The sequence below is a fragment of the Pithys albifrons genome, chromosome 1, assembly GCF_047495875.1.
Source record: "Pithys albifrons albifrons isolate INPA30051 chromosome 1, PitAlb_v1, whole genome shotgun sequence".
Classification (NCBI taxonomy): Eukaryota; Metazoa; Chordata; class Aves; order Passeriformes; family Thamnophilidae; genus Pithys; species Pithys albifrons.
In genome coordinates this window covers 14,632,777-14,657,348 of record NC_092458.1, presented here as the reverse complement: position 1 = coordinate 14,657,348, position 24,572 = coordinate 14,632,777, and the positions used below count along the sequence as shown (strand labels likewise).

At 35.1% G+C, this 24,572-nt stretch overlaps 1 protein-coding gene across 3 annotated transcripts in view; it reads right to left on the bottom strand.

Moving 5' to 3' along the window:
* NLGN4X (neuroligin 4 X-linked) overlaps positions 1-24,572 on the bottom strand; it is a 176,996-nt gene that overhangs the window by 71,023 nt on the left and 81,401 nt on the right. For 2 of the 3 annotated variants that reach the window (XM_071566109.1, XM_071566194.1), the window contains exons 4-5: positions 7,882-7,941; positions 4,228-4,380 (exon numbers count right to left, since the gene is read on the bottom strand). In XM_071566109.1, coding sequence (XP_071422210.1) covers positions 4,228-4,380; positions 7,882-7,941 — 213 coding nt within the window. The remainder of the gene's footprint in view (positions 1-4,227; positions 4,381-7,881; positions 7,942-24,572) is intronic. The other variant, XM_071566287.1, reaches the window with a different exon arrangement.

Here is a 24,572-nt window from a genome sequence, read left to right as displayed (position 1 = left end):
GCTGAATTTTGCGAGGAACATGAAGAATGACAAGAAGGGCTTCGACAGCCCATGTTGCTCAGAACAGTATGTTGCTCAGAAATGGAACTCCTCCCAATAAATAAGACAGAACTAGTGAAAAATGCCAATGAAAAGACCACAGTGCTAAAAAAAAAAAAAAAGCCTCTTGGTTTTCACTGGTAATGTCTTCCCACATCTGTCAAACCACTGAACCTCCAGGCAGAGACTGGGGGAATTATGGCCCTTCCATTGTAGGAGATCAGTTTTCAGACCACCTGAGGAACCTGAGCACACAGAATTCCATGAGGGTTTTGAAGGAAGTCAGATGTAGTCACTAAGCCAATTTCCACCATATTTGAAAACCTACAGGAAACAGAGGAAGGCCTCAGTGACTGAGGAGATATCACACCTGTTTTTAAAAAGGGTAATTATTAGGAGCACACTGGGAACTACTGACCAGTCAGCCTCACCTCCATGTCTAGTAAGATCATGAACAGATCCTTATGAAGTTACACAGAAGCATATGGAAGACAGAAATGTGATTAGAGACAGCATCATGGCTTGACCAAGAGCAAACCAAACCTGACTAATCTACAATAATGAGTGGCCATCTACAGTAATGTGACTCCAGCAGTAGACAAGGAAAGAGCAGTTATTATCTGCCTGGATGGTTTTAAGAAATTTGATAAGATCCTCCATAATGCTGCCACTAAATTGAAGAGATATGAGTTTGATGGAAGGACTGTCAGATGGAACTGCTTGGATGGCCACCTACTCAAAAGTTGAGGTCAAAATCTCAGTGTTCAAGCAGAAACCAATAACCAGTGGTGTCCCTTAAAGGTTCATACTGGGACCAATGCTTTTCAATATCTTCATTAATTACCTAGAGAGTGGCATTAAGTGCACCATCAGGAAGTCTGTGGACATCACAAAGATGAGTATTGTACTTGATGTGTTAAAGGAAAGGGCTGCCATGCAGAAGGACCTTGACAGGCTTGAAAAGTGGACCACTGTGAACCTGAAGAATTTCAAGAAGGCCAAGTGCAAGGTCCTGCACCCACACTGGAGCAATGCCCAGTATTAGCATAGACCAGGGATGAATGGATTGAGACCAGGTTTGTGGAGAATGTCTTCAGCATAATGGTGGATGAAAAAACTGGACAAGACCCAGCAATATGCCCTTGCAGCCCAGAAACCCAGTCATATTCTGGGCTGCATCAAAAGCAGTGTGGCCAGCAGACTGAGCATGGTGGTTCTTCCCCTCTACTCTGGTCTTATAAGACCCCCACCTGGAGTACTGCTTCCAGCTCTGGGGTCCCCAGCACAAGAAAGACATGGACCTGTTAGGGTAGGTCCAGCAGAGGTCCACAGAAATTGCTAAAGGCTGGGCCACCTTTCTATAAAGAAAGGTTAAACTGGGACTGTTCAACCTGGAAACAACAGTGCTCCTGGGAGGCCTTATGGGGGCCTTTCAATATACAAAAGATGCTTTTAAGAAATATGGAGAGACTTTTAGCTAAGGCCTACAGTGCCAAGAGGGTGGGGAGACAGGTTGCCCAGAGAAGCAGTGTTCAAGGTCAGGTTGGATTGAGCTTTGAACAACCTGATACAGTAAGAGATGTCCCTTCCCATAGCAGGAGGGTTGGACTGGATGGTCTTGGAAGGTCCTTTCCAACCCAAACCATTCTGTGCTTCTATAATTTGTCTACCATAAATCAGTGATTATCTATGCAGTCCTATTATTTTTTCTGTCTACTGTGGATAATGACACCAGATAGACTGAAAGAAAGATAATTTAATGTGCCTCAAAAACAGAACTAACATTTATGGAGAGTATAACTTTCAGTATACATGTGCATTCAAGAGACAGTTTCCTAGAGGAAGAAAAGATATACATAAAGGGTCTTCAGTAATTCAACATTTGATTAATTCAATACATATCCCTTCCTCACAGAATAAGATAACAGAATTACATATGTCTGTCAGTAACAACAGCTTTTTATGTGATACCATGTATAAACTTACAAATCAAATGCAATTGAAACACACCAGATTTGTGGAATATAACCTTCAATAATCCAAACTAGAAGCAAGGGGTACAAATATTGTTAATCTTCAAACCATATGTCATAATAATTATACTACTTTTTTTTAAACTTTTATGAATAATCATATGCATTTTCCACATGGCTGTTTGTCTGAAGAAATTTGAGTTTTCACGGTTTTTTTTCAGTTATGAAGCAAGACAAAAATATATGGAATTCACCTAGTATCTTCCAATGTCTAGGCAGAACCTAACAAGTTCTCAATGATCACATTTACATTTCACCCAGGGAGATAAAACATAAATATTCTCATAAAACACAATTCCTCTGTTTTTTTAAAGTGCTATACACACATTCTGAATATCTGCTGTTTTAAGTCAAACATAGGACTTTGTAATAAAGAATAAATTCCACAGAGTCAAAAGTCACATTTGCCACTGTTAAGAAGCAATATTTAACGTCAAATATAACACTTTACTTTTGCTAATCCATATAAAATCCTGGCGATTATTATTTTCAGTTTGTCATGTGAATGCCTCTGTATTGTGTTTTCTTCCTGAATGCCACAATATAAAATACAACATTCTGACTATTTCTTCTATTTTGCATGTTTTCAATATAAGTACATAAAATACGAGTTCACCAACGCAAATATAGCACTTTTTCCTTTAGATTTATATGAAGCAGCTGGACAATGAAACATTTTATACCACTTACATTCATTTATACCCTTCAACAATGTTAGTTTTAAGAAATCAACAGAAAATCTCTTGAGAGATCCATTAAATAATCTTTCTTACAGATAAATAATTACTCCCAAGTTCCTGGGTACACAATTTCTTTGACAACAAAAACAACAATTCATTTTTTTTCTGTCTTGAGTTCTTAATTTTTTAATTTTGTTTGAATTTTGGTTTTGTTTTGTTTTTTTCTCTGAGTGCCAAAATTGCATGCATAAATATACCAAAATATCTTTTTATAATTCTGGCTTTATGTTTCAATCTGTTTCCATCATTGAAAAAAATGCCTTCTTGTATTTAAAGAAGAGTCAAAATCAGGGACAAGAAAAAAAAATTGCAGTGCTCTGGTGTACTATAAAGTTGTTAAACACATTAGGCACATGAACAGATATGTCAGCAAAAGAAGTTTCCTGTGTTCCAAAACAGTCCATGCAAAGAATATAGATCACATTTGCTATTCAGAAAAACAAGACCAAAAATCCTTGCAAAAATCACAGAAAAAAAATTACTATACCTTAACTTGTGTATCTAAAATGTCAGAAATATGAGCATTTGAGCAGTCTATATGCTATTCTATACAAACTATGAGCTTTTTCATTAAGACAAAGAATATTTTCTTGTCTATTATCTGCAAATTTTTTTAATATATTTTTCTATGGAAAAGCAGTACTTCAATAAATAAATAAATCTTAATTTGGACAAGAGTTTGGAATATGCTCACATCCAGGAACTGGAATCACAGAGAAGGCAGAAAAGATTTTTGATCTATTGTCATGGACCTAAGGTTATTTTGTTATTCAGTCTAACGGTGACAGAGGACTATTTACAATGTCAAGAAGATGCATGCATCTCTTTTTTCTGTTTGAAAGACAGAATATTAATTTCTCTCAATGTTATAATTCATGATTATGCAGTTCCTTATATTTATGAAAATAATTTCACAGTGCTCCTCGAAACCCCTTTATTGTCTACTACCTGCAATGTAAATTCCATCAGTGTATATAGCCTTTTTTTCTGTATTACCTCTACGTCTGCTGCTTTAAAAAACAATTTGCACACAAAAATAATAAATACAGACATATAATAACATTTCCCCTCTTCCTATCATTGCCTACTGTTTAGAGCTGGTGAGTACTCACTCTTGTTTACTTTTTTCCCTTTTTTTTACATGGAATCAGGATGATTTTAATGAGAAAAAGATACAAGTTCTCAAAACATTATACATTTCAAGTCATCTGTTTCTAACATGAAGGCAGTTGTCAAAAAGAATGTAGCCTAGCCCAGTTTCCATAAAATATTGGACAGAATTCAAAATCCATTAGCAAGAATGGTCTGTTTTAAAAAATTGAAACTGACCCAAGGGCCTATGATTGATCAAGGGAAAAAAATCAGCAATTAAATATTTCTATGTAAATATTTCTATGAAGAAAAGAGTCACTTACCTAAAACCCCGAGCCTGTAATTGATAGTGACAACAATGACATTTCCATAACTCGCGAGAATGCTGCCATCAATCATATTGCCAGTACCCTCCATGTAAGATCCACCATGAATGTAGACCATAACGGGTTTCTTGCTGTTCTGATCATGAATGTCTGAAAAAATTCAAGTACGGAAAACACAATAAAGTAATAAAAACATAAGGAAAATGGCATTAGCAATTTATAACAATGTTAGTAACAGTCTTAATAATTTCCTATATTTTCAATGTCATCACCACAATTTTAATCAGCTAGCTAATCATCCTAAAAGCCTCATATGTATAATTTCAAATTTCAAATGATATTTCCTCTGAAATTTTTTTAGAACACTTGAAATGCCTTCAAAATTATAAGAAATTTAATTGGAATATAAATGTCTCAAATTCTAAAGAGAAAAATCAAATTATGGAATAATCTTGTCTTTTTCAGAATATTCTGATTCAAGTACATGCCTACTTAGAAATATCTGTGCATCTAATAATAAAATTACAGTAATGATCTGTACTTTCCCATTTCTCACTGGGACATAATTGCTGAAATTGTATTCCCAATAGTTCAGTAAGAGATAGTATCACAAAATCAAATTGTTCTGATAGAAGGAAACATAGAGGACTGTTCCTTCTTTCAAATAGCCTAGGAATTAACAGAGAGGATTTATGTGAATTCATGGCACAATTTTTTTGTTTTTAAATCAAACTATGCTATTTTGTATTGTACTTTTCTTTGTCACATTAACTAAGCCTCAAAGAACATCCTTGAATTAATGGTGTTGCTGATCTTTTTTACATGCAAAAACATTCTGAACTACTTTCAAACAGGTAAAAAGCTGTGTCTTTCGAAAAGAAAGTTAAATTGATAGCAATATTTTCATACTTTATAGAGCTTTATAATCATGCACTAATCAATGATTTCGGGCATATTTAGGACCAGATTTATCTAATAATCAACAAGTTTGGCTCCTGATGCCAGAGGTGACTCAGAATACCTAGATTAGGAACTTATATTCTCTACAAAAAACAGCAGGAACAGGGGCAAAGCTCCTTTATAAAGTAGAGGGCAATTTAGCAAGTTACCATTAGGTATGCAAACCACTTACAAATAGTTCAGTGTATCTACATGGGATCAGAGCACTTCTTTCAAGTACACAGCAAAACATACATGAAAAAACAGTGTCTCCGATTTTTCCATCAGGACTTGGGTAAAACAAAAGGAAAAGCAGTGTTCTCTTTTGGGTAGGATCAGGAAGTAGACAAAGAAAAAGCTGAGCTAAAAACCTTAAACACTTAAAAGTCAGGGATCCAGATTTGAAAGTCTTCCAAAACTTTTCCTTCCCCCCAGGTTTATTAAAAAATACTTTAACACACAAAAAAGTGTGATCAGCAATGAGGTACCAGTTATTTAATGTTTGTATGCATTGAACGAATTTGAGCATATTTAAAGGTAAATTTTGATTGGTCAGATTCCTATTCCCCACTTTTATCTTATTCATATGTATGCACTACCTTAAATATCATAAATTTCCAGCTGAGTGCAGGAACATATGTCCAGAAACCAATGTACACCTTTCTACTGGTCAGAGTTTAAGGCTTGTCATAGAATCTGCCTCACTTACATGAAAAAACACATACTTAACATGTTGTATTTTAGGTGTTGCACTTGACCAACAGAACTAAAGTTTTTCTGATAAGATCTTTTTAATTGCTGTGACTATAAATGTAATGCAGCCATTAGACAGATCATATAAAGCAATGAGGTGCGTTCTCGTGGATGTATGTTTTTTTATTCTCAACATTTTCAGCAAAGTACATAAAAGTGCTTCTTCTCTGAAGGCACAACTAAGCCCTCAAAAAAATGAAAGCAGCAGTTATTTAACACAATTTCTTGTGTTACTGAATTCCCTTTCCATTCTCCCCCCAAAGTCTCATGGCATGATTTGTTGTATGTAATCCTTATTATATAGTTCTACCTCAGGGTTAGATCTTTCACTGCTGAAGTCAAGTGGAGGTTTCCTCTTCCCCTTCAATGGGAACATGATTAGTTTGAACATAAAGGAAATTAGCTTCACGCTTTATGTGATTAGATGTATAGTGGATACCCTTGTTAACGATGAAATCCTAACATTTTATAAAGAAGTCCGAATAATAACGTCCTCATAATCAAATATTCATCTTTAGTTTATTTAAGCAAATTTGGTTTTGCTTGTTATTTGTTCTTTGCTTTCAAATTAACTTCAGAATTTGGTATAGAAACAATACAATAATTTGAAAAAAGCACAGAAATAGGAAGGTGATAATCAGAGAATAAAAGAGTAATTTTACAGTACCCTGCATAGCATTTTTGTGTTATAAGAAATAGTGTAATTCAGCAATAAATGTGGTACAGTGGAGGGCAACCAGTGTGAATCAAAGATCTGAGATTTTCATTATGGTATTTTGTATATTGATAGAGTAGCTAAAATCAAACTGAACTCCCTGGAGAAGAGGTGATAGTATCCTCACTGCAGTATGTGGGGATTATAAGAGAAACAGAGAGGACATTTGTTTTGAAGTTATTTGACCCGATGCCAGATAGAAGAAAACAGGGAAAAAGACATGGAATAACACTTTGGATTGTCCTAGCACAAGAGGATTTAGAAACATGGCTTCAAAATCAGACTACCACTTAGAGTTGCTAACTTCTCATTTAGTTTTTCGTAATTTCGTAAATATATGAAGTAAAACAAACTGACAACGTAACTTCAGGGAAAAGGAAGGGTGAGAACAGAGGAAGATTTCATGACTTCTTTCTATTTTGGTGCATCCTAAATAGATTTGCTATGTCAAGTAAGAAAAAAAGTATTTCCTTGTAAAACTTTTCTGGGGTACTTCACTGTGAACTTTTAACATTTCCTTCCAGGGAATCCAATCCAACTTTGAAAGAAGTCAATGAAAATAATTGTTACTGATTTCAGTGGGAATGTGGTCAGAGTTAGAATGAATGTGTATCAGAGGCTAGCTGATTACAGGAAAAAAAATAAAGCAACATCAACAGCTTCCTTTATTTTTTGTGTCCTGAAATAAACCACATCCTGTGAGGAAAAAAAAAGTAAGTAAATAAAAATAGCAAAGACAAACCACAATTCAACTGCATCAATGTACAGCATTTGCACTGGGGAAACGGTGAAAGTGAAAGGAAGGATATATGTGTTTTTTCATGAATTTCAAACAAGTGAATTTACAAAACGTGTAGAAGGGAAAAGAGCACATGCATGTTTTTAAATTCCATTTTCCCCACCTAAGAAAGAATAGAGAGGGAAAAGAATGTGGTTCTAAATAACACTTATGTTACTCACTTCACACATATTTAGGAATAAAGTTTACACCTATGTCACAGAGGAGCTGCAGTCATCTATATGCTAATTTGGATTTTAAAAAGAAAAACAATGAAAGCAAATTCTAAAGAAGAAAATATAGAAGCACACTGAGGTGAGCTTCTGCAAATAAGGGGGACTAAAAATAATGTTGAAATAACAGCAATAACAATAACAATGTTTATTATTATTATTATTATTAAAACAAAAAATTGAAAAGTTTATGTTCATGCATCAGGGTCAGGCTTTGAAAAAACAAAAAATACCTTCATCTTCACCACGATCATTACTGGTTATATCATCTGCGCTTTTCTTTGTGTTGGCTCCTGGGATCATATTGAGGAGAATAAAGGGAAAAAAGAGAATTCAAAACCAGCAGGTTCTCAAAAATAAAAAAAAAAAACAGTAGTACAAAAAAATGTAACAAAATTGTCAAAATCTGTTACATTTGAAATTGAAAAACAAAAAAAGATGCAAACTGCACATAAACATAAAATGTCAAGAAGAACAAATTGAAAATATTTGAAAAAATGTATCATATTCTGTGACAATGCAGTACTTCAGTTAAAAGTGATTTCTGCAAAAAACAAAATTAACGTGCTATTAAAAAAGAATATAAACCAAAAAAGTATATTCAAAAATCACCAAATTACATTTTACATAAGAAATGCAATTTGTTTCATTCTGTTTCATAACCTTGAGGAAATCATTCCTTCAGTTACCATCTTCAATGACATTTTATTCAACCTCATTAGGATTTATTAAGAATTAGCACAATCTGAATTTCTGATGGAACCAATGCAAATAAAATAATCATAGAGACTTACACAACTTGACTGGACCAAGACAAACCATGAAGACCTTCTTAAAACTTAATTTTGCTTCTCATATGAGAAAAAGATATTTAAAACAACAGACTTCAAACAAAAGCGAAACAAAGTTGAGTCAATCCGAACACATGAAACTGGGACATGAAATTGGTCCAAAACCAGCCTTGGTTCATGCCATACCACATTCCATGCTCTTAAAAAAATCCTAGAAATTAACTGAAAACTGTTACTTACCATGATAAATAACTTTCCCTTATTTAATAGAAGATTTACTAAAGAACATATTTTGATTTATATTTAATACATATTCTGAAAATACTTTTGAGGTGTGTACATGCACACAACCACACACACACACACACATACAGGCACAAACACTCATTTAAACTTATGTTCATACATGTCATAGCTTGTTCTTATGGGAGGAAAAGGAAATAATTTTCACCATCCCTCTCCTTGGGCAGCACTTCTGTTTCCTGACTAAACCAAAAAAATACATCAAGCTGTCCTTGCACTCATTTTGCACTCTATTATACTGTGCTTACTCTTGCAGCAAGTAGCCCACTATAATGTAAATGGTTACTTTAAAAGAAGTGAAACATGGAATAGAAAACTCCATTAATAATTTAGCTTAGAAATTACATATGGCTACTGAAGAAATAAAATTGTCTATGTCACCAGTCTAATCATTATTTTCTTGAATTGTCTTAATTTTGAAGTGTGTTTTATTAGCTCCTTTTATTCTACTATTTAAATTACAGTATTTAACTGTATTTATATCCCTCAAAGTTCAAGGGTTCAAGGAAAGATTAGCCCATGATTGTAAGGCAGGATATCTTTAGATGTTACTCAAGTACTTAAGATTTCTTAACATATACAGTTTGGGGTTCCGTGTACTGGTTTGCTTGTCTTCTTGACACAGAAACTATACAGGTTTTCTACAAGCATTTTCTGAAACGCTGCCACTATATATGCAGTGATGATGATTAGTGAGTCAAAACGCAAAAAGCAGTGACTCCATCTCCACATTGTCAGCATCTCCAATACAGTTCCAAATTAGTTATAGCTCAATGAAGGCTGAATACCTTCTCAGGTGCTACCCAAATAAAATTAATTTTGTATTTAAATAAACTAAATATTTCACCCATAGATTGCCCTTGAACTACTTTTCATTCATGTAGAATATTAACTAGAAATAATTATTTATAGGCATTAAGTACATTTAGACACAGTACATCTAGACACAAGTTTGAAAGCACATAACAAATCTTAGTTCCCTCAGGGAGGTAGTCTTGTGATTGTTTGATAAAAAAATACTATCATCATATGCTAAACATAAAATCAACTACTACATATCATTCTTATGAATTAAAAATATCAAATTCAATGTGGCCATGTAGACAAAAGCATTATTAGGACTGTAATCCATATTTCAAGTATTTTTGGGTGAAAGAAGTAGCTGTGTCCCAAAACATTATACTTCGGGTATTATCTCCCTCCCAGACCTTCAATGCACGTATCAGTAACATACTGCAAGGATGTGCTTTCTGAAGTGACTCTGGTTCAGTGTACTTCTGAAAGAACAACAAAAATGTAATGAGAATTTAGAAAATGTCATCACACCCTGCTACTAGATGTGATGATACACAAATATCACAAAACAAAGTAATTGAAATAAGGTTATCTGCAATATCTGAAACATTATTTCTTTTCTTCTTCAAAGCTTGAAGATACCATGCAGTAACCAATTTGCATAACAACTTAACATAACTTATATTTAATTACAATGTGAGTGGAAATCTTGTTCCTCCTACATCGTGTGAAACAATCTTGTCTATTGGCAATTGGAATACCCTTTCATACCTAAGTTCTTGGATTTGAGAGGGTTTTATATTCATTTTGAGATCTGACAAAATGGATTACATCAATGAGTTCTCAAACAGGGTTTCTGTGCTCCTACCACACTGGATTTTTTGCGTACTGTGGGTACTGGCCATAGAATCATATAATCATTAAGGCTGGGAAAGACCTCTAAGTTTATCAAGTCCAACCATGCCCCTAAATGCCACATCTATGTGTCTTTTAAATATCTCCAGGGATGGGGACTTAATGACTTCCTCAGACAGTCTGTCCCCATGCCTGACCATCCTTTCCATTGAGATATTTTTCCTAATATCCAATCCAAACCTTCACTGATGCAAGTCGAGGCCATCCTTTTCACACTATCCCTTGTGACTTGGAAAAAAGTGACTGACCCCCACCTCACTACAACCTCCTTTCATGTAGTTGTAGAGAGCAGTGAGGTTTCCTCTGAGTCTCCTTTGCCCCATGCTAAACATCTCCAGCTCCCTCAGTTGCTCCTCATCAGACTTGTGTTCCAGACCCTTCACCAGCTTCGTTGCCCTTCTCTGGACACACTCCAGCACTTCAATGTTCTTCTTGAAGTGAGAGGCCCAGAACTGACTTGAGGTGTGGCCTAATCAGTGATGAGTACAGGGAGATGACCACTGCCCTTGTCCTGCTGGCCACACTATTTCTGACACAAGCCATGTGGGCAATACTGTTATATGAAACTACCTGAGGAGAACAGAAGTGTTATTATTGGAATCATTTCAGTAGCCCCCAAAACTCTTAATATACTCAGGAGCATTGTTTAGAAAAATTATTATGGATCTTTCAAAAATATAAGCTTCCAGAAACACAGTACCTCATACAAAGAGCAAACATTTGAATTTTCCAATCATGATGTGCTTTTTTTATTAAAAATACCATTTCTTTTTGTCCTGAAACTTCTATAATAAGATGGTAATCCCTGTCATAAGATAAAAAAAGACTTGCTATGCCTCTAAGGTTAGTTCAAGGTGGCTCTTCCGGTCATTTATCTAGGAGACTGAATGGGAATGTAACTCAGAATCTCCTATGGCTCCCTGCTGCAACACTGCTTGTCGTTCAACATTTCCCTGTGCATTGGGGCTTCTTTCAGGAGTATTTAGAGTTGGGGCAATTTTTTTCCAACATCACATATTCCCCTTATTTCAAATTACAGGAGCAACAGCTTTAGTCTTGGATTCCCATACACCAAGTGAACACTATCTCACTATACTACAGGATTTGGCCCTTCTCCAATCTAAGAAGTGTTTACTCCTTCATCCCACATAAAATATGGATGGCAAATTTTAACAGTAATCCATGAACCAGCAGTAGAGCAGGAAGCAGGGAAGATAACAGGGGTTAACTAGTGCACTGAAGACTGAATTCCCTGAGTATCTCTATTGACGAACTTAGGGTTTGAGTGGAGTTCTTGATTTATAAGGTTTGTGTTCCACTTTTCATGACAGTGAAAAGTAACAAAGAAAAATATTTCAAAATATAAATAGGATGGGAAATAATTTTCCAAACCAACAAGGCTAGGAATTATTTAACTACATATATTAAATATGTGGTAGCTATCATAGCTCTGCTGAAGAATACATTTGTATAAAATTTCCTGGTTTAGAAAAATGTCTTACTATTAATGACAACTAGAAAAAATGTGACTTCATAACATATATATTAAAGTCCTGGTGACCTCTTTTCATTTGTTCTACAATTCTATTCTCCGAGTGAAAAAAGCATGGTGCCATGCCTTATCAAATTCTGTCAAACCTCATTTGTGAAGGATTTTTGCCTTTCAGAAACTGCTTCTTTTTTCATATTTGTATGTGCATGAGTGTGTATATAGTGATATTACAGGTACAGAATAACACAGACGCACATGACCCGTTTTGAAAACAGTGCCAGTTAGGATGGTCATAGTGGCTTTCATGTGGGCTACTTTTTTTCCTCCTGAAGATCTATGAACAATGCAGTTGTAAACATTAATTCAGCAAGCATCTCTCTAAAAGTTTTTCATTTTGAAACACTGATCCATGTGTTAATAAACGATTCAAAAGTAGTTGATTTCATTTATCTATGGATGTACAGTCACCTTGTATTTCCAGACTCATTCTTAATGTCATGCATACATATCCCAAATAAAGAAGTCACCCTCATGTAAGCATGTCCTCTGGCTTGCATTTCCTTTGGATAATGAATAAAAATCTTGTTCAGAAACACATTTTCTGGGGTTGCAAGCCATTCCAGATGTATTCACAATTTATGCAACATCTTCCTCCATTCCGATAATATGTATCATATATATGTAATATAGGCAGGTCCCATGCATGCAGTTTACCAGTGCTTGTGCATTAGGTATTCACTCTGAAGCCTCTAATAGCAACAAAAAGTCATCCACTGCTGCTCTAAGCTGATGCCATTTCTTTGCATTTTATATGCAATTGCTCCATCTGTCACACAGTATACCTTTTGACCCCATTTAATTTTGGAAAAGGGCTCAGTTTTCAGAAATTACACAGCACATTATTAGTTGTATGACCTCCCAGTTTCACACAGAGCATGCTTAACCTTCTGGAAATTTCCAGCTCAAACCAGATTAATACAGGATTTAATAGTCATTCTTGCAGTGATACACTTATTTATGCAGCCATTTCAATAGAACTCTAAAGCTCTTGTTTCCCCATCCCATGAGAACTATTACAATTTTACAATCAGGTCAAGCCAACAGTTCATTACAGTCTCAAGGGATGATTAGGAAAGCAGAGTTGTACTTTCCTTTCTGCTTTTGTCCTAAAACTGGTGGGATTGCTTAACTTTGACTCTCACTTAAGGTACAAGCCTTAAGTCATTTCATGTCCAAAAACAGGGGTCTGTCAGTGTGGAATTTGGCTTTCATAACACTGTACTTGGCTCACGGCTCTTCAGCTAACTTTTTATTTCTACCAAGAAGTTGTAATTTGGCAGCTGAAGAAAGATCAAATGAGGTATTTGACATTTCAAACAGAAGTGAAGGAAAATGATTTTTGAGAATTACGGCTTGTTAAAGTGACTTAAAAGTTGACTGTGGATCTCCTATGTTATGAAAGATCACAAGAAAGGCAGCACATCTATCATCTATATATCTGTTGTTTGAAAGCTTGTTCATTTAACTGGAGAAAGAAAAATATATACATATTGTCTAGATTTAAATAACCATTATTTCTTAACTATTTACTGAATAATGGCAACATGACTGTGTAAAAGTTTGTGGGTGTATACATATCTGCAAATGTGTACACATATATGCACATTAAAAATCTCTATATGGCTAATAGGCTTCCAAAAAGAACACAGTTTCATTCTCTGTCATTCTCTTCCCATAATGCTGTCAAAATGAAATTATAATCTGTCAACAGTGTGCATAACTCCAGCAAATAGCTATATTCAACGATTTTGCTGCAGTCCTTAGCCTTAAATTAGATGCCTTGCATCTCTCCTAAATAATATGAAGACTGGGCAGTTAAATGCCTCCCTGACATCCGATCCCGTCAGATCTCGGAAGCTAAGCAGGGTCAGCCCCGGATTAGGACTTGGATGGGAGACCTCCTGGGAAATGTCGGGTGCTGTAGGTTCTAGTCCTGAGGACTTCACTGTCACCGTCCAAGCTCGCTCGGCCGTGGCAGATGAACCTCAGGACTGAAACGGTGGGGCCAGTTCTGTGCACGCTGAGCCTCACCTAAAATCCACTGCGCAGGCTGGAAGGGCACACCCACGTGGGGGGACAGCCCTTCCCAAATCTTCGTTCGCGAAGTTTGGCCATACATACAAAATATGAAGACTTAGATTCCTACTGTTCTAAGTATTTTTGATGTGAAAGTCAATGATAGGTCAGAAATATACTTAAATTTGCCTGAATTAAATTTGTTTGGCTTTGTTTTAATTCATGTATTATCAGGGAAGACACATGATTACAGTGGCCATTATTCTAATACCATTAACAATAACAAGATAAAACCATTTGGGCTGCTACTGCTAGCTCTGTAGAGCAGCAACAATTTAACTAAGGAACATACAACATAATTGAATTTATGTTCTTAATTCCTACAGCTGCAACACACAAAACTGCAAACACATAGGTGCTGTTAAATATAGCCAGGAACTGTTTCTTTTCAAGAAAAGAGAATTAAAGTACAATTTTTGTGTGACATTCCAAATGAGATGGACTGTAGGAAAATAAAGCAGAAATCCCTACAGAGCTTTCTGCTCCATGCATTAGCGAGAATTAAAGAAGAAAATGTTGTTTCACAAGCTTTTTCAAATAGTTTTAGAGAACCAATTAAAAAATCTATTGAAAAAAAAAAATTCTGAGGTTGAAAATGGAGTTGCATAAAAAATACGGAATTCTTCTATTTCCTCAGCTCTGTAATCTACGTTGCCTATAGTTTTCAATTACATGATTACACAAACTTTTTCTCGGAAAAAAAAATTGCTTGCACATTTCTGTGCATTAACTGTTCCATGTGCAATGAAAGTGGGATGGTCTTTCACAAATGCCAGTACACCAGATACTATTCTATCCAAATAAAGAGAGAAATAAAGATTACTTCATGCCCTAAGTTACGTGCTTCTCACAAAGTGTTTTCCTGGAGAAAAATTAGTGCATTAAATCAGTCCATCACTCAGTTTTACATGCTTTAAATGAAATTTTGTCTTCCAACAAGTTAATACAGGGCAATAGAATATATGAATTGTCACATAGAGCGACTGTATGGTGCCATATAGCTCAACTGAAGGATACAAGCTTTTTTCAAAAATCAGGATGTTGTGGATATAATTACTATGAATAAAGTTATTAGATCTGCAGCTGATAGAGAAGTTCCTTTCCTTTTATGTTTATTCTACACCAGTATCTTGTTACAGATTCACCTCAGTGAAGAAATTATAAAATTCACACAGCTTCTAGGGTAGGGAAAAATCTTCAGACTATCTCTATAGATAATATGTGACTCTGATCACTGATTAGGACAAAAGAGAGCTTACAAAAAATAGCAGCAAGAGTTTTTACTCAGAAGCTATGTTGCTACATGAAGTTTTGACCGGTCTACATTCTTATAATACAGTTCTCTATTCAGCAGCTAAATGATATTACCTCTTACTCCATATCAGATGTAAAAAATAAAACCTTAACTTATGTAACTTTGGGCAAATCAGGTTTCTTTCTCTTATGTCAAAGTTTTCAGAGCTTCCTATGTATTTCATTTTTAAAAAGTGAGCCATGCATTTTAAGAAGGTTGTTAAAAATAGGTCTATGTCAAAGACAACCATTGACATTTACACTGTACACTTGTTACAGTTACTGAAAGAAACACACCTGAATGTTACTTCTTATTCTGAAAATATTTGCATTTTCTTAGAGTGTAAAAAAAATCATAAAACATTTTATCTTTCATCCTGTGTTATTCCACTTTGGCACACTTTTACCAATAAAATTACTTCAATAAAAAAAAATTTAAAACTATTGAATTAAGGTTTAACATACCATTGTTGTTGTTATTATTATTGTTATTGTTACTACTACTATTGCTACTATTATTATTATTATTATTATTATTTTGGAAGACGAAAATAGAAATGAGGCAGATACCTACATTCACTAATAATTTTTACAAGGGTTTTTGTCATGCAAGGCACACCACAACTAGAACTTAGTCTTTTAAACACAGTATATTGCTTTGTCAAAATAGTCTATAATGGCTCAAAAGAAAGAGGGCATTGTGAAGCCTATCTTTTCAGTGACCTCCAACAGATCAGGGAGTGCTTCTTGAACTTCCACTGTAACTGAAATCTGTTTTATTTGACAGAGGACTGGACTAAGACTTCAATGCTTATCGATTCAACAAAGAAAGACTAATTAAACCGTAAGACTACCATACTAATTCAGATTAATTCAGGCAGAACCATATATTTTTCTGTGCAAGCATCAGGAAAAACATTATCAGTATGAAAGTGTAGCACTGACCTCAAATTGTTTACATTTCTCTGCTAAAGTGGTGCACTTGATAAGGTGTGAATGCAATAAAACTATGTCCTGCTTTCCGTTGGGATAATTTATTTTCTGTATAGTATCTGATATCTTGCAGTATTTTGAGTTTAGCATGAGAGTTAGTTGATTCTGTGATTCTCTAGTGTTGATAACACACTGATGTTTTAGTGGTTGCTGAGCAGAGCTTACCCTAAGGACTTCTCTGTTTCCCATGCTCTGCTGGTGAGGAGGCCCATAAAAAAAAACAAAGCTTGTCATATTCTTGTAGGATATATAAATTCCACTGCAAAGTTTGTCCAGAAGACTATTAATACTGCATGTCAAGTCAGTGGGTGTAAGCTGTAGGTTGAGAGCAACTAGCTGCAGAGTGGCATAAGTTTGTTAGCATGATGATTATACTATAATTGTTTCTATCAATGTATATGACTTAAACATTAGAAGGCATAATTCAGCGTTTGTTATTAGCCAGAATTCCCAAGAGTCTATGTAAGTACATTCTAGGTAATCTAAGTAGAGTTTGCAGAAAGAATTCAGTAATGTGACCTAACACTACCTATAACTAAAGGGTGATTACTTTCAAATACACTTAACAGGGGTAAGTACCCCTGGATCATTTAAAATGAATGTGAATGAATGTGTAAAAAAGATAAGTGTTGCACCCTCTCTGCAGGCAACTGAACCATGCAAGTACACACTCTGAATTTAACAAATGTTGGTGTAGTTGTTTGTGCAAACTCTGCCCTTGTAAATTTCTAGGCACCCCTGGAAGCTGTGAACTGAATAATCATCTCGAAGAATAAATCTAATTATTTGATACAGCTATTTTAATTCTTCATTTTGAAGATTAGTTCCATTTGCAGTTGCTTTTAGAGAATTCAGGAAATAATTCTGTTTATTATGTCAATGGATACTGTGAGACTACAATTTTATTCCATTGTGATAGATAATACAATAGTTTGGCACAATATTCACTTCTAATTCTGATGCTTACTGGACCTCTGATATCTTAGTTATTATTTGGAAATCTCAGAAGTGTTAGTTACAGGTAAGTAGGATGTCCATATGAGACATCCAATTGAGATTCAAACTTTTTTGGATTTATTTTGCTTTTTGTTTGTTTTTTTTTGGATTTAGCATATAACCATGTTTTCAGTTTTTGTTCTCTACTACATTTTAACAATATCTGCACACAACAATGTAGTAAATCTTACTTACAATAACAAACCAACTAAAGAACTACACTATCAAACAACTAAATTGTTAAGAAAAGGAGTTAGAATTTAAAAAATGGAATAGAATATACTACAGGTACTTCTGGGAAAACCATATCTAAGGTGGATATAATGAAGAGCTTTATAATGTGAAATATGAATAGTTATTCTAATACTTCCAAAAATAGTATATGCACATAAAAAATTTCCCTGGGATTGAATAGCAGATGTATAGGAAGTAAGATAGAACTTTGAATGTAAAGTTCATGTAAACATTTTATTCATTATTACTCAGTACTGAAAACATATACGACTTTTCCAAGCAAAAATTAGTGTGCCCTTATCCTGAAGAACTTACACTGTAAGAAGATACTAAGGGAAATAGTGACACCAGGATTTCTAAATAAAACACACAGAAACCATACTCTTAAGAAGAAAAACTTGCATTCTAATTTTTCATTATTTCCACAGAAGGACAGTTGAAGACCACAGGATATTAGGATTGGACTACTTAGACAAAGTCCAAATGTTAGAAGAATGATTTAGATTATCAGAAGCAAGGAGTTCATGACAAAACCACTTCCCAGTCTCACTAAGATGCTGGAAATTAAATGGAACACATCTAGACTTTAAAAAAAATTCAGAAACACAACAGATTTTTTTTTATATTCATGTTACTGTGAAGTTTCAGCTTGTGGCATGCAAAGTTAATGCATGCAGCATTGAAGAGGGTTAAGCAGTTCTCATCAGAGAATTTTGATTTTCAGGCACCCATGCTATCAGAAAACTTGGTAAGCTTTTTTGATGTTTTCACAGAAAAATATTAGGAAAAAAGGAGAAGGAAGAGGGGTAAAGCACAGACAAAAATTGCAGCATTCCATATTACTAACATTTAAACAGCTTCATACCATAAGTTTTGAGCATATTATGAAGCTGTGATATTTTATCCACAAATGTTAAAACTGAGCAAGGATCATTTTGATTCATACAAGCTATGTAATTGTTAATTATATTAAACTAGCCTCAAAACAGCTGGTCAGAATAATTATGTAAACTTTCAAACTTAAAGCACAGCACTGATCCATCTAAACTCCATTATTTGAGAATATGAGTTGGTTTTGATGCATAAAAATTTGTGAATTACAGATCTGTTCTAGAGGAATAATCTTCCATCTATCAAACAAACTCAACAAAAACTCATGTCTCATTTTGGTTTCCCATTTTGCAATGTTCCAAGCATAATTTAAGTTTAGTATTTTCAGTGTTTGGGTTCATGCTTTCCTCAAAATTTAGAGTGGAAAAACAGTGGCTTGTCAATTATAAGTATCTGACAGTAGTAGGAAATTAAAGGAAACTAATAAAAAGCCCTGTATGGTATAGTTACTACATGGTGTGTGCCATTTGATACCATACAGTATTATAGACTAACAATATAATATAATATGATTTACTATTCTATATGAGAAAGACAAGTTAAAATTTGCATTTAAAGGGAATCATATATCAATTACATTGAATCATTTGTGAAATTGTCCAGCTTAGGTATGCAATTACTTCCAGGAAACCAAATTCAAGTCATCTTTGGCTAAAATATAAGTACTTCTTGTGAAAAGAAATGGGTTAGGCTTTTCTTCTTTTGGTTTAGTTAAATAATATTATTGTATGTGTGTTGATGCAATCTGTTGTCTTCAGTTTCTACAGGAAAAAAAAAAAGAATTTAGTTCTGCATTTGTATTCAGCTGTAGAAGAGAGCTGAGTGTTTGATTTCTCAATCAGTGCAATTTACAATTTAAAGCACCTACCATCTATTTGAGGAAATTAATTATAATTGGCAGTTTTGCTCAGAAAAATAAGCCACAGAGCTTCAATGTGTTGAAGGTCACTGACAAAGTGAGTTAGAGAGGTTGTCAGAAAGTAGATTTGGCATAATGTCAGTCCAAATTATACCTGCCTGTACGCTGTTGTTACTCTGTCAGTCATATCAGTACAGAAAAACATGTACAGGAAAAAACTCAGAAATACTGGCACCACTGCCAACTTTCTCGCCACTTACAGCAACAAAAAGAGGGTATCAGATATAAAAACACAGCAAAAAACCCACATTGCTGTGATGAAATCTGTCAGGGTATTGCTTCAGTTTTCTTCTGGCATCAACCAAACCCCCTGGACAAACTCAAAGCCTTCTGTCAAAAACCGCGCTGTGTAGCAGATGAACTTATTCTGTGCCTTTAAACTCTCCCCTCCCCTCTAAAGAACACCAAGTTTCTGCCAACTGTTTCTCACCTGAGGCATAATTTGAAAGGAACAAAAGCATCAGGTGAAAGGTGATTTTTTTAGTAGTTGTTCCACTGCTGGAAAGCTGCCAAAAGGCAAATTTAATTAGTTTCACTGCGTGTCTATGTGGTTGTACGTGTGTGTCCGAGTGACATTTGCCATGTTCTCACACTCCTTTCAGCCTTTCATGCCTGGATCCTTTAGCAACAGAGGAAAAAGCTGAGAATGTCCTTTGCACTGTGTTCTGCTTTTCAGGCACCACTGTGGGTAATTTCATACTTCTTAGCAGCAAACCCTCATAAAGAAAATCAAATAAGGCACATTGTGCCTGACTAATCCAGCGGCCTTCCATAATGCAATAACTGCATCACTGGATAAAGGAAAAGCTATGGATGTTATCTATACAGACTTCTGAAATGTCTTTGGTATGGTTCCCTATAACAATCTTGCTGATAAACTGGGGAGAGAAGCATTTGATGAATGGACTATTGAATAGATTAGGAATTGATTCCATGGCTGTTATCCAAAGGATTGTAGTCAACATCTCAGTGTCCAAGTGGAAACCAGCAGTGTCCCTCAAGGGTTCATACTAGGACCAGTACAATTAATATCTTCATAAATTACATATATTGGTATTGAGTGCACCCTCAGCAAGTTTGCAGACAGCACCAAGCTGTCTGATACAGTCTACATACTGGAGGGAAGAGATGTCATCAAGAGGGACCTTGACAAGCTTGAACAGCAGGTCAGTGCGAGCCTCATAAAATTCAACATGGCCAAGCACCTGGGTTTGGACAATCCCCAGTATCAATACAGACTGGGTATGAATGGAATGAGAGAGGTCCTGCAGAGGAGGATTTGGGAATACTGGTGGATGAAAAAATTGGACATGAGAGCTCAATGTGAGCTTGCATTCCAGAAAGCCAATCAAACCTTTGGCTGTATACAACCAAGTGTGTCTACCATTACTAAGGGTTTTTGTTTTATTCTGAATGTTTTCTAAAATCTATGACATCTTAGGTTTGGCACAAGGTAAATAATTGTGGCAAAATATCTACGGTGGGACATTCTGCAAAAATCTGCATGTAGAGTTCAGTGCAAACAACTTCCTACATTTCAGCATTTTAGTAAACCTCTCCTGTCATCCACATTTTAACTCTGATGATAAAATTTTCCTCATGATTAAAGTGCATTGTCCTTCTCTGTCCCATATTGACTTTACCACATTTCATTTTAGTATCTCATTTCACAGGTCTCTCTCTACATGGCTTCCCTCAGAAATTTATTACAGATTTCTGTTCTAAAAAGCAGCAATTCCAGTAACAACCCTTAATTTGTGATTCAGACTTGCCTCTGAAAATAGGTTTCAAATCCATTAATATCAGCAGTATGGTACAAAGCAGATCATTAAAGTAATTGATAATGTTCCCTCTCTCAAGACTAGCTCACTGATTTCCACACCAAGAAACTGACATCATCTGACAAGTTACTTTCTTTCAACTCTTCCTTCTTTTCTGTTCATGTTATATCCTTTTTCTTCACACTAGTTATCTTTCTAAAGTTATTTTTTTACTCCTTCCTTGCAAGACTTTGATCCTTGTTTTTCCTTGCATTTTTTATTTCATTATGTTCTAATTTGTCATTCAACTTAACTCTAGGGCCATGTTTAACTACCTATAATATACACTTTACAACCTCTGCTGGTTTTGGCTGGAGTAGGGATAATTTTCTTCACAGTAGCTAGTATGGGTTATGTTTTGGATTTGTGCTAGAAAGAGTGTTAGTAACATAGGGGTGTTTTGGTTACTGCTGAGCTGGGCTTGCACAAAGCCAAGGCCTTTCTGCCTCTCACCCCACACCAGCAGTGAGCAGGCTGGGGTGCGCAAAGAGCTGGGAGGGGACACAGCCAGGACAGCTGATCCGAAGTTGACTCAAGGGACATCCCACATCATATGGCATCATGCCCAGCATATAAAGCAGGGCATGAAAGAGGAACGAGGTTCATACAGAGTGGTGACATCTGTCTTCTGAAGTTGCTGTTCTATGTGATAGATCCCTGCTTTCCTGGAAATCGCTGAACAACTGCCTGCCCATGGGAAGTGGTGAATGGATTTCTTGTTTTGCTTTACTTGTGCACACAGTTTTTGCTTTATCTATTATACTGTCTTTATCTCAACTCACAAGTTTTCCCACTCTTACCCTTCTGATCCAATACAATCCTCCAACCGGCTGGGGGAGGAGTAAGTGAGCAGCTGTGTGGTACTTAGTTACTGGCTGGTGTAAAAGCTCAACACCACCCTAGAATATCAAAATTAATTACATCCCGTGCTCTCTTCAACATTTGGTAATAACTGAATGCTATTTCAGTTTCTCTGATTTCACTCTTCTTAATTTCACTTTGTTCTACTCTCTTTTCCTTCTCTAGTATTAGTTTTGCAAGAAGCCACAAGATAAAATGCATTTCTCTTAGGGTTCTCAGAAAACATAATGTGTAAAACAGAGTTAAAACAAGCCATATTATGATGAACTGAACTGTCAGGAGAATAATTACTAGCACATATATCCTTAGATGCATTAATTATAAACCAGCATTTTATACTCAAAAAGGGGTTAAGAATAAAATTATTGATCTTCCAGTTATATGCTTCAGTGTCTAATCAAAACAAGTTACTGTAACAGATTAATAGGAACAGATAATATGCATATTAAAATGGAGGAAAAAAAAAGATACTACACCCTAAGAAAACGTTCAGTTAGAAGCATCATAAAGCATTTATATACATAGAAAATAAGCCACAGCTGTCTTTAAAGAACAAGAATCACTCTTTGATCTCCTAGAAATCTTGATTAAGGAAACTTGTTGATAAAATTGTTTGAGTTTTTGCCTTTGATAAACCTTTTCCTGTGAGATATTGAGAAGATAATTATTCACAGAGAAAGAGGTGAAGCCATGTCATGGATTAAAAACAAGCTACACAGAGTACGTTAAATTGTAACCAGAGGTCAATTTTCAATGTAGCAAAAGATTAATGATCTAGTGAAATATTCACTATATTAATATGATGCTGTTTAACATTCTCTTAATGATCTGGAAAAAAAAAAAGAATGACTTATGATATTGTACAGTTTTCCAGTAACAGAAAGTACATGAGCCAAGGCCAGAGAGAATATGAGTATCTTCAAAGAGAGTTTATAAAGCTAGATAAATGATGGATGACAGTTAAGGAGCTACGTTTTTTAACTTAAGTCACAAAAATGGCTAAATACAAGCTATTCACTCTGCAGTCAATGGAGATAAACAATGTCTGCCCCAGGCTAGAGAAAAATTTCAAACAAAGTGTACTTCTTTCTCTTTTTCTCTCTCTGAATAAAAAATAAGAGCTGAAGGTACCTCTATAAAGTAGTGTGTTTAATAGTCATGCACAGTGGAAGAGTTAACTTGAGCCAGATACACGGTGGGTAGATTCCAAATTATCCAGAAGCACCAAAGAAAATGGCTTGGACATTACTCTAGTCTTGGCAATGTGAATCTTAAAAAATTGCCAAATGCAACACTCACAGTATCAAAGCATAGCATGAAGTAATTCTAAAAATATAGTAATTCTGTACATTAATGTATAATAACCAGGTGTGGCAGGTCTTATCAGGAATGATACATTCACATCCAGTTTGATTTTCAGACAGAATATGGCAGAAATAGAAAGTCTTCCATCAGTATTCTACATTGCTGGAAGACAAAAAAAGGTTTTGTATGTGAAGAGATTTAGTTAGAATGCCCAATACATCCAGAGAACAGAAAAATAACATGAATACCATTGTTGATTGTTCCCTTATAGCAGGTATGAAGAGAGACAACTTTTCTCTGAAAATTGTGTGTTGAATTCCTCTAAAGAATTGAATGTATTTAAAAGCTATCAATTTTCAACAGTTCAGCAATAATAAATGCTTAAAAAACCTGATGAAGTCATAATGCAAATAAATACCAAACATTTATTAGCATTTTGTATCAGGGTTTAAGTATGTTACTACATGTAACTGACACCAACAACTCAGCAAAAGGCAAAACAGTTATGTCTGATTTTATTGAGAAAAGTGGGACTGATTTATGTCAAAAATAAAGGTTATGGGGCAGAGATCATGAATTGTGTGTTTCATGGCACAGATCAATCACAAAATTCTGTGTGAAGAAAATCACAGTGAAGTTCACACAGAAGTCTCTTGCACCATCAGGATTCATTACTCTGATGCATAAAAATTGCCAGTTTGAAAGAAAGGAATAGGATAAAATTTTTTGTATGGCCCTAAAACACTTTTAACTTCAGTTTTAATGGTGTTATGGAGAAATCAATCTTTGACGGCAGGGAAATGAAAAGCAGGTGCTAAATTGGTATTAGGATAAAAGAAGGACTTTGTACTGTCCCTAGTTCTCACATGAATCATGGAATTAAGGTTCCAAAAGGATATTTTGCTGGGGGTTTTTTTGTTTTTATTCCACCTTTAAAATTTACTGTAGCATTAGATCATACTTTCTTCCATCTTTATGAGCATAAAAGAAATACTTATTAGTTACAGGACAAATTGTGGACCTCTGTTCATCTTTAAAACATCATGTGTGCTTCCTAATTTTCTTAAAATAGTTTCTGAAAACATAAAAGCCAATCACACAATACATAAGTACACAAAGGAAGTGCATCTTAGTTTCTATGGCTAATTGAAATTTGAGGATATGTGTCCCCTAACTTAGT